Source organism: Hevea brasiliensis, chromosome 18 (assembly GCF_030052815.1).
Source record: "Hevea brasiliensis isolate MT/VB/25A 57/8 chromosome 18, ASM3005281v1, whole genome shotgun sequence".
In the NCBI taxonomy this organism is placed as follows: Eukaryota; Viridiplantae; Streptophyta; class Magnoliopsida; order Malpighiales; family Euphorbiaceae; genus Hevea; species Hevea brasiliensis.
The window spans coordinates 31,949,719-31,962,712 of NC_079510.1; the positions used below are offsets into that span (position 1 = coordinate 31,949,719).

The 12,994-nt window shown below is 29.7% G+C and overlaps 1 protein-coding gene and 1 non-coding gene across 3 annotated transcripts; one reads left to right on the forward strand and one right to left on the reverse strand.

The window, feature by feature from the left end:
- The first annotated feature begins 3,789 nt into the window (after positions 1 to 3,789).
- Positions 3,790 to 11,989, forward strand: LOC110643095 (uncharacterized). Of its 2 annotated transcripts, XM_021795339.2 has the most exons (11): positions 3,790 to 4,228; positions 4,351 to 4,412; positions 7,213 to 7,356; positions 7,831 to 7,941; positions 8,094 to 8,298; positions 8,481 to 8,539; positions 8,857 to 8,909; positions 9,004 to 9,226; positions 9,647 to 9,755; positions 9,899 to 10,183; positions 11,837 to 11,989. In XM_021795339.2, the coding sequence occupies exons 1-10, from the start codon at positions 4,003 to 4,005 to the stop codon at positions 10,159 to 10,161; spliced, it is 1,455 nt and encodes a 484-aa protein (XP_021651031.2). In that variant the 5' UTR covers positions 3,790 to 4,002; the 3' UTR covers positions 10,162 to 10,183; positions 11,837 to 11,989. The 2 variants fall into 2 exon arrangements, with proteins under 2 accessions (XP_021651031.2, XP_021651030.2); XM_021795338.2 differs by lacking the exon at positions 11,837 to 11,989 and having other exon boundaries at positions 3,791 to 4,228; positions 9,899 to 10,267.
- Positions 3,802 to 3,874, reverse strand: TRNAA-AGC (transfer RNA alanine (anticodon AGC)). The gene has a single exon. It is a non-coding gene; the product is annotated as a tRNA-Ala (tRNA).
- Positions 11,990 to 12,994: the final 1,005 nt, after the last annotated feature.

Below are 12,994 nucleotides of genomic sequence, written 5' to 3' on the forward strand. Positions count from 1 at the left end.
TGATTAATATTTTGTATAAAAAACTATTTTAATTAATAATTTATATTTAAAAAATTTAATAATTTTATAAAATATTTAAATTTTATTTTATATAAAATAAAATTTATAAATATTATTATAAAATATATATTTTATATTTAATTAAATATTAATGTAAATAGATTCAAAAAATAGATACTCAACGTATAAAACTCAAACTCGACTCAAACCTAACATAGGTATAATTTTTTAAATTCAAATTCAATTATATAATACCCAAATCTATCCTATTAAAATTCGATCGGATAAAATACCTACGAAAATCTCTGACCATCCCAAAGTCTAACAAGGTGACGTGCATTTTGAGTGAGAACAAAATTTTCTTTCTTTGAGATTCTTCTATATTAAATGAATTAATTTAATAAAAATTAAAATTTGTTATTAAAATTTGAAAGTAATGAACACTGCAAGAATTAAAACCTATTTGTCCATGGAAATTATTATTTTTTTAAAAAGTTAAAATAAAATATTTTTTAAATAAAATATTAAAAATATTGTTTATTCTTTAATGCTTTACCTAACTTTTGAAAAATATGTATACTTAATCGTTTTATTCACGGTTCGCGTGAATTATTTATTATTTTATTTTAATAATATAATATAATTTTTTATTATATTAAAATTTCTATTAATGATAAAGTTTTTAATTAATTATGTTGAATGTAATTTGAATGTATGTTAAAATTTTGAGTAATTATATGTATAAATAGTCACATATGCTCAAATGTATTCTCTTAAGAAATATTGAGCTAATATTGAATAAATAATAATAAAAAAATCATAAAATGTCAATAATCATTTCTTAATTTGTTAATTTTTCCTTTGCTCTTCTTGTTTTTTATTTAGATTTTCATTTTATTATTTTAAATAAAATTTTAACAAGTGAAAAAAATGGAAATTTTAATAATCTTTATAGTCAATATTTGAATAATGAACAATAAATTTAATTTAAAGTGTTTATTTATTTTTAATAGTAACTTATATAATTTTTTATTTAATTAAAAATATAAAAATATATATCATTTAATTTTAAATTTTAAAAATAAAATTATTGATAAATTATTTTTAAAATGTATTAATTTTAATTTTTTAATATGTCAAATGGCTATTTTTAAATATTTTCACTAAATTAAGTGGCACAGTTTTATAAATTATTTCTTAAGGTCATTTTTAGCAATAGCTTTTAAGATAATATTTAGTATTTTGATCAGAGTCAAAACACTACTTATTTTATTTATAATGTTCGATGACATAGTATTCATATTAACTTTTAAAGGTTGATGAAATAGTTCATGAAAAGTTATTTCTCTTAATTTTTAGAAGTCGAAAAAGCGTTTTCATTAAGGTCAATAAAATTTTATTATTATTTTTATATTTAATAGCTAATCTAACAGTTATTTTTACGAATACTTCTAATTTAATAGTTATGTAAACAGTTAACCACTAATAATTAACAGCTACTAAAATAATTAACAGTTACTAGAATAACTATATATATATATATATATATATATATATATATATATATATATATATATATATATATATATTATTTTACTTTTAATTTATGAAAATGTTACTCCACTTTTAGTTTTAAATAAATATTATTTTTTAAAAATTTTTTTGTATATGATAATGTAGTATAGTACATGTTTTAATATTTTATTACATTTAAAATCTAATAAGAAATAGAGAATTTGATAAACCAATAAGTTTTCTGTTTTCTAATTTTTTTAATAAAATTCGAAAATTAAAAAAAAAAATCCACAACTAAACAAGTATTCAAATCAAAAGTTTCTTTAAGAAGTGGCAAATGTTAAACTAAAAAAAAAAAAAAACTATTAAAAAAAGTAAAAATCACTCAAATCGAATTTAACCTGTTTAATGTTAAAATAAGACATTTATATTTTTATAATTTAATATACTGATTTCGATTTAAATATTGTTAAAATTGATTTTATCAATTTATTTGAATAAAATACTGCAAACTTATCCAAATTAATTTATATACAACTCTAATTAATACTCATTTATAATAAAAAAAAATCATTTATATTTATTTTATTATAAATTTGAGATATAAATATGAATCATATCATATATTTTATACCTTATACCAATTATCTTGAATTATATTTTAAAACTTTTCAAATAATGTCAATCTTTTTGTAAGATTCTGCTAATTGCGACCTCGTTAGTAAATTTAATAAATTATTAAATATATTCAATATATATATATATATTTACTAATAAAATAATAAATCATCTTTTTATTTTTATTACATAACTATTTATATGAATATATAATTTACTATTATATAATGTTATATCTTTATTATGTACCGGATGCACTATATAATTTGCCCGCAAATTTTCCAAGAAACATCCAGCATGTCCACTTTATTCCACAACCTGTGTCTTTCTTTCAAACACTGACATGACATCGACCTTTTCAATACATTTCCTGGAAGTTCTAAGCAAATTCACCTAGACAAAACTCATATATTTATTATTCAAAGCAAAACCTTTCTCCGCTGGTGGGATGAAGATGCCTGGAAAGGGGAAAAAAATATGCTAAACCTATCTATAAAAATCCCTAAACAGCTGAGAGTTTCCAGACCATCCTCATATCTTCCACTACCATAACCAAAACACTTCGTTACAAGTTTCAGAAATGTCTCCAAACCATGACAGTGAAAACCCGGCCCGTTCTTCTACTTCTAGCTTTGCACAATCCATCTCCTGCTTGTACTTGACACTTAACAGCATAACCACAATCTACAGAGCATATATAAACAACGACATGCCAATGGTAGCCTTTATAATTTTTGTGTACTTGGGTTATTTTATATTGGACTACTGCGTAGTAATCTACAATCGTTTGCCTTCAAAGGAGGAATCACCCAAGAAGGAATTCTTGAAAGTCACTATATGGGGCTTGTCTTCTGCCATTTTCTTTGGATTTTCTTACCAATTTTCAACCTTCATGAGCCTTTTCGTTGTTGTGCCTATGTATGGATTTGCTATTGTCAGCAGTGTGTTTCTCTTCTATTTCTACTTCCTCCGTGACAATAACCACAGTGGTTGTAACTCAGAGATTTTGCAGTCTTCTTGTGCTGTCAAGAATGATAACAAGTCTGGTGTTAGCACTTTCGAAAATGTCTAGCGCTGGAAAATGTCTAGCGACTTCTTCTAATGTTCTTTAGCGTGTGGGGTCCATGTGATCTTGTGTTTGTCGAGGAGGGAAATAATTTGGACAGTTATATATTTCGAGTTTTAATTTTATAAAAATTTTAATATTATATTTGAAAACTATTTCTTTTTTTTATTATTTAGTTTTTCGATGGATATATAATTAATTAATTTAAACAAGTTGAATTATATTTTCACAGTCTCTTTCTCACTTTTACTACTATATCAATGGCTGGTAACTATTCGAACATACTTCTCTAATTTCCTTACGAATTAGGAATTCGTTCACTTATGAAAATTTGAAATAATTTTCTGAATTGTTTTAAGAAAATTGAAAATTAGTATTTTATCTTTCAATGTGTTAATTTTTTAAAAATCAAAATTATTTTATAATTTTTAATTATCAAAATTAAATAATTATTTAAAAATATTTATTTATATTAATAAAAATTAATCATATTATCATAAAATAAAAAAAATAAATATTAAAAATTTTTAAAAGCACAATAAGTTTTGAATATATTTTATAATTATTTATTTTTTAATTATTAATATTAAAATAATTTTAAATGGAGATGCGGGGTATCGATCCCCGTACCTCTCGCATGCTAAGCGAGCGCTCTACCATCTGAGCTACATCCCCAAATAATAATTTTGTTCCAGACATGATAGGTTGGACGATTTAGAAGTTGAACTCTCAGGTCTCCCTTTTGAGTCCAGGCGGGCTCCTCGTCCACAGGAAGTGGCAGCGGCAACAAACCACAAAGCAAAATGCTGAGAAGAGTATTACTAAATGAAGTTTCCACTTGCCGTCATTTTCTGTTCAACAAAGCAGCAACTTCGCTTTCATTTCCTCTGCGCAGGATTAACTCCTTTTTTTCTTCGTCTTCGCAATCAGAATTCCCCAACGCTCCTTTCGTCGAACATTTGGAGAACCACAATGCCCAACCTACCACTACCATCTCCATCGACCGCTCCGGACTTTATAACCCCGATGGTACCGCTCTTCTCTCTCTCTCTCTCTCTCTCTGTGTGTGTGTTTGTTTCTCATCCTTTTTAAATGCGATATCCATTGAAGGAGTATGCTTCCTTTTTTTTTTTTTTTCTAATGAATTGCAGAGCATTCTCATGAATCCACTTTGGAGTCGGAGCTTATCAAGCACCTTAAAGGCGTTATCAAGGTTCTAATTTTGTTAGTTATACTTGTATTTTGTTGTGCTTGTGTTGGTAGTTGGATATTTATGTTGTTTGGGGCACGTAGTGAACCTGTATGTTGAAATGTCCCTGTAAATTTTCATCACTGATCTTGCAACTTTTCAATTAAAAAGCAAAGACTGCAATAACAACAACAGCTAACCCGTGTTTAGATTCAGTGCAGCGTGGTTTATGGTATTGTATTGTATAATATGAATTGTTAATATGTTTGAAGAGATGGTATGGTAGGGGTGGTTTAATATGGTTTTCTCTTGGTCTGGTACAGAAAAATAAATATAAAGTTTATTACTAGTTTAAATATTTAAATGGTTTAAAAATATTTATTTAAATAAAATATTAATATATAAATAATATTGTTAAAATAATAATTAAAGATACATTTTTTTAATTAATTACTAAATATACTTTATAAATATATAACATTGAAACTACATAATTATAATTTTATATACTGTGCAGGGATAAAATAGGAAAATAAAAATTCTAAATTATGCTAAACCACCAATATGGTGGATTGAAAAACTATGAAAACCATCATGTTACAACTCCAAATCACTATTTTTTAAGAATAATCTTCCCAAACATATAGAATAACGATATCATACAGTATGAAATAATCCCAAATCATGATCCAAATATAAGTCTTAATCCCAAACTGAAAAGTTTCGTGCTTTTATCTCTTTTCCAGATAAATTCATTAGAGATAAAACATTGGAAAATGTGACTTACTAAATGTTTTGATTACTTGTGGAAGTTTTCCATCTTTCAGGAAAAAAAAAAAAAGACAACTGGTATTAATTGTGTTTATTGTTAGAAACTGCTTAACGGTGTCCCATTCCTTTTGGTAGGTGTCCAACTTTATTCAAGTTAAACTTGGAAGCCCATTTTCAGAAACTTAAACGGGAAACTAGGGAATATGTTATTAGCTACAGTTCTATGGAAATGGAATAGTTTAAAAATTTTTGCAGTTTTCACGCATTGTCTTCTTTTTTAGATGGAGAAATGAATTGGAAAATGAGGTGAAAAATGGATTCTATCTTCTTTCTGTAGATGCATCCTAAGTTTCTGTTCTTTTCTTTTCCTCTATTGTCTATGCAATTAACTAGATAATTCATGGAATGAAGTTTGAAAATTGATGCGTATATTCCACAAACTATATCCATACAGAATGAGATTTGGTAAGAAAGGGAATCTAAGCAAGGTTACCTGCAGCACAAGTCACTGTAGTACATTGAACAAAAATGGAAATTTAGAATGCCTTTTGTCTTCATGTGGTGGTAGGCTTTATCAGATCACTTTGTGGCGCGATATGATTATCCAGAATATGCAAATCACTTCTTAAGATTGCATATATATATATATATATATATATATATAGATTAACCTGTCCCCCCTCTAATATCTTATGAGTATGATATTAAGTTTCCAATGTCAATTGCTGTGTTACTTTTTAATGCTTGTCAGCCAAAATCCCATAATTCTTAACATCAAAATAACAAAATTATTTAAATTTGTAAAAATAAAAATGCTTAGGTCCATGGTTATTGGCATGTCAATGTTGATTTTAATGTTCCATATCTCTAATGATCTATGATCCAAATTCATGAGGTGTTTGATGTTTGGTAAGACTGTATCTATCGATAAGATAATAAGGAAAACTTGCAGCTTGGAACTTAAAATATATCTTATAGCTCAATTATGAAGTGTAGGGAATAGGATCTAGTGCGTTTATAATTATATTGATGAATTGTATGTCTTAAGTCTTAAGTATTGTACTAATGGATATTTTATTCATGTAATGATAGAAACTTCTCATTGTGATAGACCACAGTGAAGGGAGGTTGATGTTAGGGCTGTGCACGGTTCTTAGAGGAACTGAACCATACCGAACCAATAAGAATTATACCGAACCGAAATTTTTTGATACTTTGATTCGGTTCTGGTTCTTCATTAAGAATTGAATCGAAACCATAATGAAACCGAATCGGAACCGTATCAAACCAGAACTGAATCGAGAATTAAATTTATACATATGTTTTTCTATGTTTTTCCATATGTATTATATACTTTCAATATAATTATATATATTTATTTATATATGTATATATAATTATGAACTAAATACAACCTAATATTATATTTTATTTCTCTATATTTTCTTAATAAGTTTAGTTATAAATACATTAAATTGCTTTATAATTCTTAATTATAAATGTAATATTATATTATATATATTTAATTCTTCATTATATTTGTATCTTATACCTAAAAATTATATAATTAATAAATAGTTAAAAGGTCTATTATATGATATACTTATACTATTATATTATATCATATATTTAATCATAAATTATATACGCATCTTATAGTTAAAGATTATATAATTTACAAAATGGCTAAAAGATATATTATATGATATATTATGTATTAATCATCGAATTCAAAACTTAAATGTTAATTTAAGTATGATTTTTTAAGAAAATAATTACATAAAATTGTTTTAAGAATCGAGAACCGAACTGGAATCGAATAACCGAGAACCGTATCAAACTGGAACCGAAACAATGAATAACCGAACAGAAACCGTACCGAAATTTCAGTTCGGTTCGGTTCAGTTCCAGTATGGTTCCGGTTCCTAGCTAGACCCCAAATCGAACCGAAATCGCACACCCCTAGTTGATGTAGTCTGATTGTCCCATAGTTTACTATATGTGAGCTTCTTATTCATGGAACTTGATTCTTTTTTACTGGTTGGTTTTTCAGTTCCGAGGTGGCCCAATTACAGTGGCAGAGTACATGGAAGAAGTTTTGACAAACCCTAAAGCCGGGTTCTACATTAATCGAGATGTGTTTGGAGCAGAAGGTGATTTTATAACATCTCCTGAAGTTAGCCAGATGTTTGGGGAGGTAATTTCAGTGCTGTGAAAGAAATTAGGCTTAGTCATAATCAATAAATGGAACATCATGAGTATATTATTTATCAATATAGAAAGGATCCGATTCGTATCTTGTTAGTGAAATGTACTACTTCAAATTAAAAAAAAAAATCCTTGTTTTCCTCTTTTTCTTCTTATGAAGTGACTGAAACTTGAAATGAATGAGTTTTTTACTAAAAAAACAAAATGCCCCTCTTAAGATATTTTCTATTGATTTTAAATAATGTCAGTTCATTTTAATTTGGTATGTGCAGAAATCTTTACTTTGAACTACAATTTATTTGTGCCTTTCTTTTTTATAATTGTGCTTTATTTTAAGGTAGTCAGATTTTGAATTCAATGAATCATTGAACCAAATAATATTGGCCATTTTTAGATTTTGGACTCGTTATTTTAATTCCTATTTGGTTGCTGGCTTAACTTTACCTATTTGATGTAATCTTAGATGATTGGTGTGTGGGCCATGTGTTTATGGGAGCAAATGGGACAGCCAAAAAAAGTGAACCTGGTAGAGCTTGGTCCAGGTCGAGGAACTCTTATGGCTGATCTTCTGCGTGTATGATGTCACAACTCTAATTATGACAATTTGTCAGGTTTCCTATTTTATGCTGAAGAATAGTATATATTGATTCTTCACTTCCTTTTTTCTCCTTGAGTAGGAAGGCTTTATTTCCTTTTGTACTGAGTAAGTGTAACTTTTACATGTAGGGCGCGTCGAAGTTTAAGAGCTTCACTGAATCATTGCATATACATATGGTAGAATGTAGTCCCGTGTTACAGAAACTTCAATATTGCAATTTAAAATGTGTGGATGAACATACTGCCGGTGAAGGTGTTGAGAAAAGGAATATTAGCACATTGGCAGGAGTGCCTATATCATGGCATGCTTCATTGGAGCAGGTTCCATCAGGATGTATGGGAGTTATCTTTTAAATCTTTTCAGTCAAACCTTGCATACTTAATGAGTAGAATGAGTGGATTTTAATTTCAATTGACATTATTATAATACTTGCTGCTTTTCTTTTTAATGATGAGAAAATTGCAATCTGCTGCCTTCTTCCCCTGATCAAGTTTGTTTGTTTGCTGATGTTTCAGTGCCAGTAATCATCATTGCCCATGAGTTTTATGATGCTCTACCAATTCATCAGTTTCAGGTTTGTCTAATTTATTCAGTTGTATAACTCCCCCTCCTCCACTGGTCTAAAATAAATAAATAAAAATGCTTCTGTGAGCCAGTCTTCGAATTGATGTGAAATTTATATATTTATCATATTGCTCAGTGCCAAATGACCAAAATGATCCAAAGTTTTGTTCACATTTGCAAATATGTCCAATCCTTTTAGTTTTATTAATTCTAGACTAATTTGAGAATCCTCTCCTCCCCTCCTTCAACCCCAACCCCCTCTTCCTCTCCTCCTTTCCTCCCTCCTTTTTTTTGTTTTAATCATTCTGATTTTGACAATTCCTGCAGAGGGCTTCTCGTGGCTGGTGTGAGAAAATGGTTGATATTGTGGAGGATTCAACGTAAGGATTGGAGGTTAATTCAAAAAGTTTAGTCTCTTTCTATATGTAAAGTCCAGAGAAAAGTCATTTGAAACTTGCTATGTACATTGGTTAGGTTTCGTTTTGTTCTATCTCCGCAGCCAACTCCTGCAACTCTCTATTTAATGAAGCGCTGCAAGTGGGCTGCAATTGAAGAAATTGATAAGCTTAACCACATTGAAGTTTGCGCAAAAGGAATGGATATGACTCATACAATTGCCAAAAGAATAAGTTCTGATGGAGGAGGGGCGCTTATAATTGATTATGGTCTAAATGGAGTAGTCTCAGACAGTTTGCAGGTCTTGTTTCTTATTGTTTTTTTTTTTATTTTTTTGCCAGTGGTTCTATTATCTTAGACGTTGATTGTCTAAATGGAGTGGTCGTAGATAGTCTTCAAGTCTGGTTTCTCGAGTTGAGGAGACTCTTAACGCTGTTATCCAATGCAAGTGGTTCTATTCCATTATTTAAAACTTATTAACACAATTATGGATTCTCCATGGTCGTGCCAATGTTTATTCATCCGGCCATACAGTGTCTGAATACTTGAGCATCTCTTTGGTTTATACCTGTGGTATTCATTTCTATTTTATCGTTGTTTTAAAATTCTCATTGGGGTCTAAGATATTTGTATTGCTTGCAACAGAAACTGCTCATTGAATTTGTGTTGGAACTTCTTTTACTAGACTCATGCATATTTTGCCTGTATTATATTTTTGCAGGCAATTAGGAAACACAAGTTTGTCAACATACTAGACAATCCTGGATCTGCTGATCTCAGTGCATACGTTGATTTTGCTTCCATCCGGCACTCTGCTGAGGAAGTTTCAGGTTTGTCTCCCCTCATTCCTTTGGTTATGTACTTTATCTATTTCCTTCTTCTCCCTCCTCGTCCTTTTTTAAATCTAAAAGCATTTGAAAACTAAACTGGAGAAAGAAACAATGAAATTAATCAATGGCATTGCACAATTCAGAGGATGTCTGTGTCCATGGCCCAATTACTCAGTCCCAATTTCTTGGTTCTCTGGGAATAAATTTCCGTGTGGAAGCATTGCTGCAGAACTGCACAGATGAACAGGCAGAGTCCCTAAGGACAGGATACTGGCGTCTGGTGGGTGAAGGTGAAGCCCCGTTTTGGGAAGGACCCGATGAACAGGTGCCGATTGGCATGGGTACCCGGTATTTGGCAATGGCTATTGTGAACAAGAAGCAAGGTGTTCCAGTTCCATTTCAATAAAGTTTGAGATGCTTTATGTTTTGTAAGATTTTCTAACTCAAGCATTTATGCATTGATAGTTTATTATATTATGCAATAAGTTTCTAGTTTTATATTTCTTGCAAAATCTGGTTCCATCTTATATATTGAGGTGTGTATTCAAGGCTATTTTTATACTGTGATTAGTTTAAAACGGTCATTCCTCAGTTCAATGTTGTCAATAGAAAATATAAGAAGAAATTAAAAAAATGTAAATATGTCATTTAGTATAACATCACTAGGGATATGCTTTATTTTCAACACCCACGTCTCTGATTCAATTATATAGAATTTGAATGGTTTGAGAATGAGATAGGTGTGGATTTAGATAGAATTCAAGTTTAATGTTAGTTAATATTTTATACTAATAAAATAATATTTAGCAGAATGGAACGACATGGGAGTGTGCATCTCTTATATTAAGATGCAAGAAATATAATTTTTCTTCTTGAGCAGTTTTTTTTTTATAATTTTTTTTCATGAGTAATTATGTTGCATTTCAGTAGTGTCTTAATTATAATAAATTTCTTGTGCAAGCATTTTGAATGATTAGTGTTGCTTGTTTGTCAAATAAACGCTGTTGACATTATTAATAATTAATTAATTAAAATAAGTGGGGTGGTTCAGGGCATTAAATGCATTTTGACAAGTGGCTTAGGACACTTGTTAACAACACTCTTTTTTAATTAAATCATAAATACTAATTGTTGACTGTTTTGGTGTTTGATCATTTGATTCATCTGAATTTTTTTTTTTAAATAAAAGACTATGAGTTAAATTACATTATATATATATATTTTTAGGGATATATCTAGGCTCAGTCCTTCAAGTAGATGGGGGATGTGAGGAGGATGTTAGTCATAGGATTAAAGCCGGATGGTTGAAGTGGAGACGTGACATGGGAGTTTTATGTGATCGTAAGATTCCCAATAAATTAAAAGGAAAATTCTACCGTACAGCCATACGACCGGCTATGCTATATGGTAGTGAGTGTTGGGCACTGAAAGAGTCGTATGCATCTAAGATAAGAGTTGCAGAGATGAGAATGTTAAGGTGAATGAGTGGCCATACTAGACTAGATAAAGTCCGTAATGAAAGTATTAGAGAAAAGGTAGGAGTGGTGCCAATTGAAGATAAGTTGAGAGAAGGGAGATTGAGGTGGTTTGGTCATGTGAAGCGTAGACATACGGAGGCTCCAGTTAGACAAGTAGAGCACATTAGGCTAGAGGATAGAAAGAAAAAAAAGGGGTAGACCTAAATTGACTTGGAGGAGAGTAGTACAGCATGACTTAGAAGCATTACACATTTCTGAGGATTTAACCCAAAATCGTTCAGAGTGGAAAAAGCGAATCCATATAGCCGACCCCAAATTTTTTGGATAAAGGCTTAGTTGAGTTGAGTTGAGTTGAGTTGAGTATATATATATATATATATATATATATATATAATGTAATTTTTAGGGATAAAAGAGTATATTTTGTATTTATTAGTGTGATGGGTCAAATATAGTTTTGTATCATTCCTGTCACACTCCATTGTGTCCTTAATGTTTTATAGGAGTGACTAGTTGGCTAATGTTAGGCCCAGCAAGTCATCGATTGTTGAGTCTTTGTCACTTTACTCTTGTAAGTTTCTCTTTGTCACTTTACTCTTGTAGGTTTCTCTGTTTACAAGTGATGTGAGGATTGCATGTCTCCTTGTATTGATTATGTACTCTTGTAGGTTTTTCTGTTTACAAGTGATGTGAGGATTGCATGTCTCCTTATATTGATTATGTTATAAGAATAAAACAAATAATCTGTCTATTGAATGTTTTTGTCCCAATTTTTGATGTGTTTATTGTACTTGTGATGCTTGTCTGCATGTGATGTTTGTGATGTTTTTTCAATCGGCTTGTTAGAGTCTCATGCTAATAAAATATTTATTTTGATCCGCATATTATTGTGAAATTCTCTGGCTCACTTGTCTTGAAATATATATATATATATATATATATATATATATATATATATTAGTTTTTAAAATATTAAGTGAATTTCCGCTGTCTCTGCATTCTATTAATAACATCGGGGAACGATACAGATTTCATCTAAAATTCGACAGATAGTTTCTTAATTAAGGATTCAAGTGAACGTTAAATCTTTATAAATGTAAGTTGTGCTCCGTTTATGATACAGTTTAGAGGTTAAAAAATAATTTAAAATGATTACTTAAAAAAATTAATCTTCTTAAAAAAAATTGAAAAATTCCATTTTATTTTTAAAAATTTTTACAATTAAAATATAATAGATTATATTAAAATTATAAAGCGTGTAATAAATACTTTAGATTATATAGGAAACTAAAATTTCTCATAGAACGACAAGCATGATGTATTCATTGATTAAAGAAAAAATCTACATCTTCATTCCGGGGAAGTTCCCATCAGTACAGACCAATTAATTGGGCATCCTAAAGAAATCGTAAATCTTATCTAACTCACGTCAACTCAATGCAGAACAAACCATTCATTTTAATTCCTCTCGTTACCGTTGAAGCACCGCCACCACTAGAGTAACGAGATTCCCCATCACTATATCCACGGCCGTGACCACCACTGTCATCACGGTTGTAGCTACCTTCACGGCGCCCACTACCTCTATAGTTGCCACCGCCTCCATCACGGCTGTACTCATCGTTGCCACCTCCTCTTCTGCAGGACTAAGCTTCATTCAGTAATATTGTTCTGACCGTCATTCCTTCGATAGCATGACTATTGGTTGGCCAAAGTAAAAATTTAAGGAATATGATAAATAAAAATTGTAACTGCAATAGT

What these genes read in the sequence shown, in the direction of transcription:
- LOC110643095 (XM_021795339.2), top strand. Translation starts at nt 4,003, where the DNA reads ATGCTGAGAAGAGTATTACTAAATGAAGTTTCCACTTGCCGTCATTTT. An exon ending in GGAGCAGGTTCCATCAGGAT is followed by an intron (nt 8,299 to 8,480) that starts GTATGGGAGTTA and finishes CTGATGTTTCAG; the next exon opens with TGCCAGTAATCATCATTGCC. An exon ending in TACCAATTCATCAGTTTCAG is followed by an intron (nt 8,540 to 8,856) that starts GTTTGTCTAATT and finishes CAATTCCTGCAG; the next exon opens with AGGGCTTCTCGTGGCTGGTG.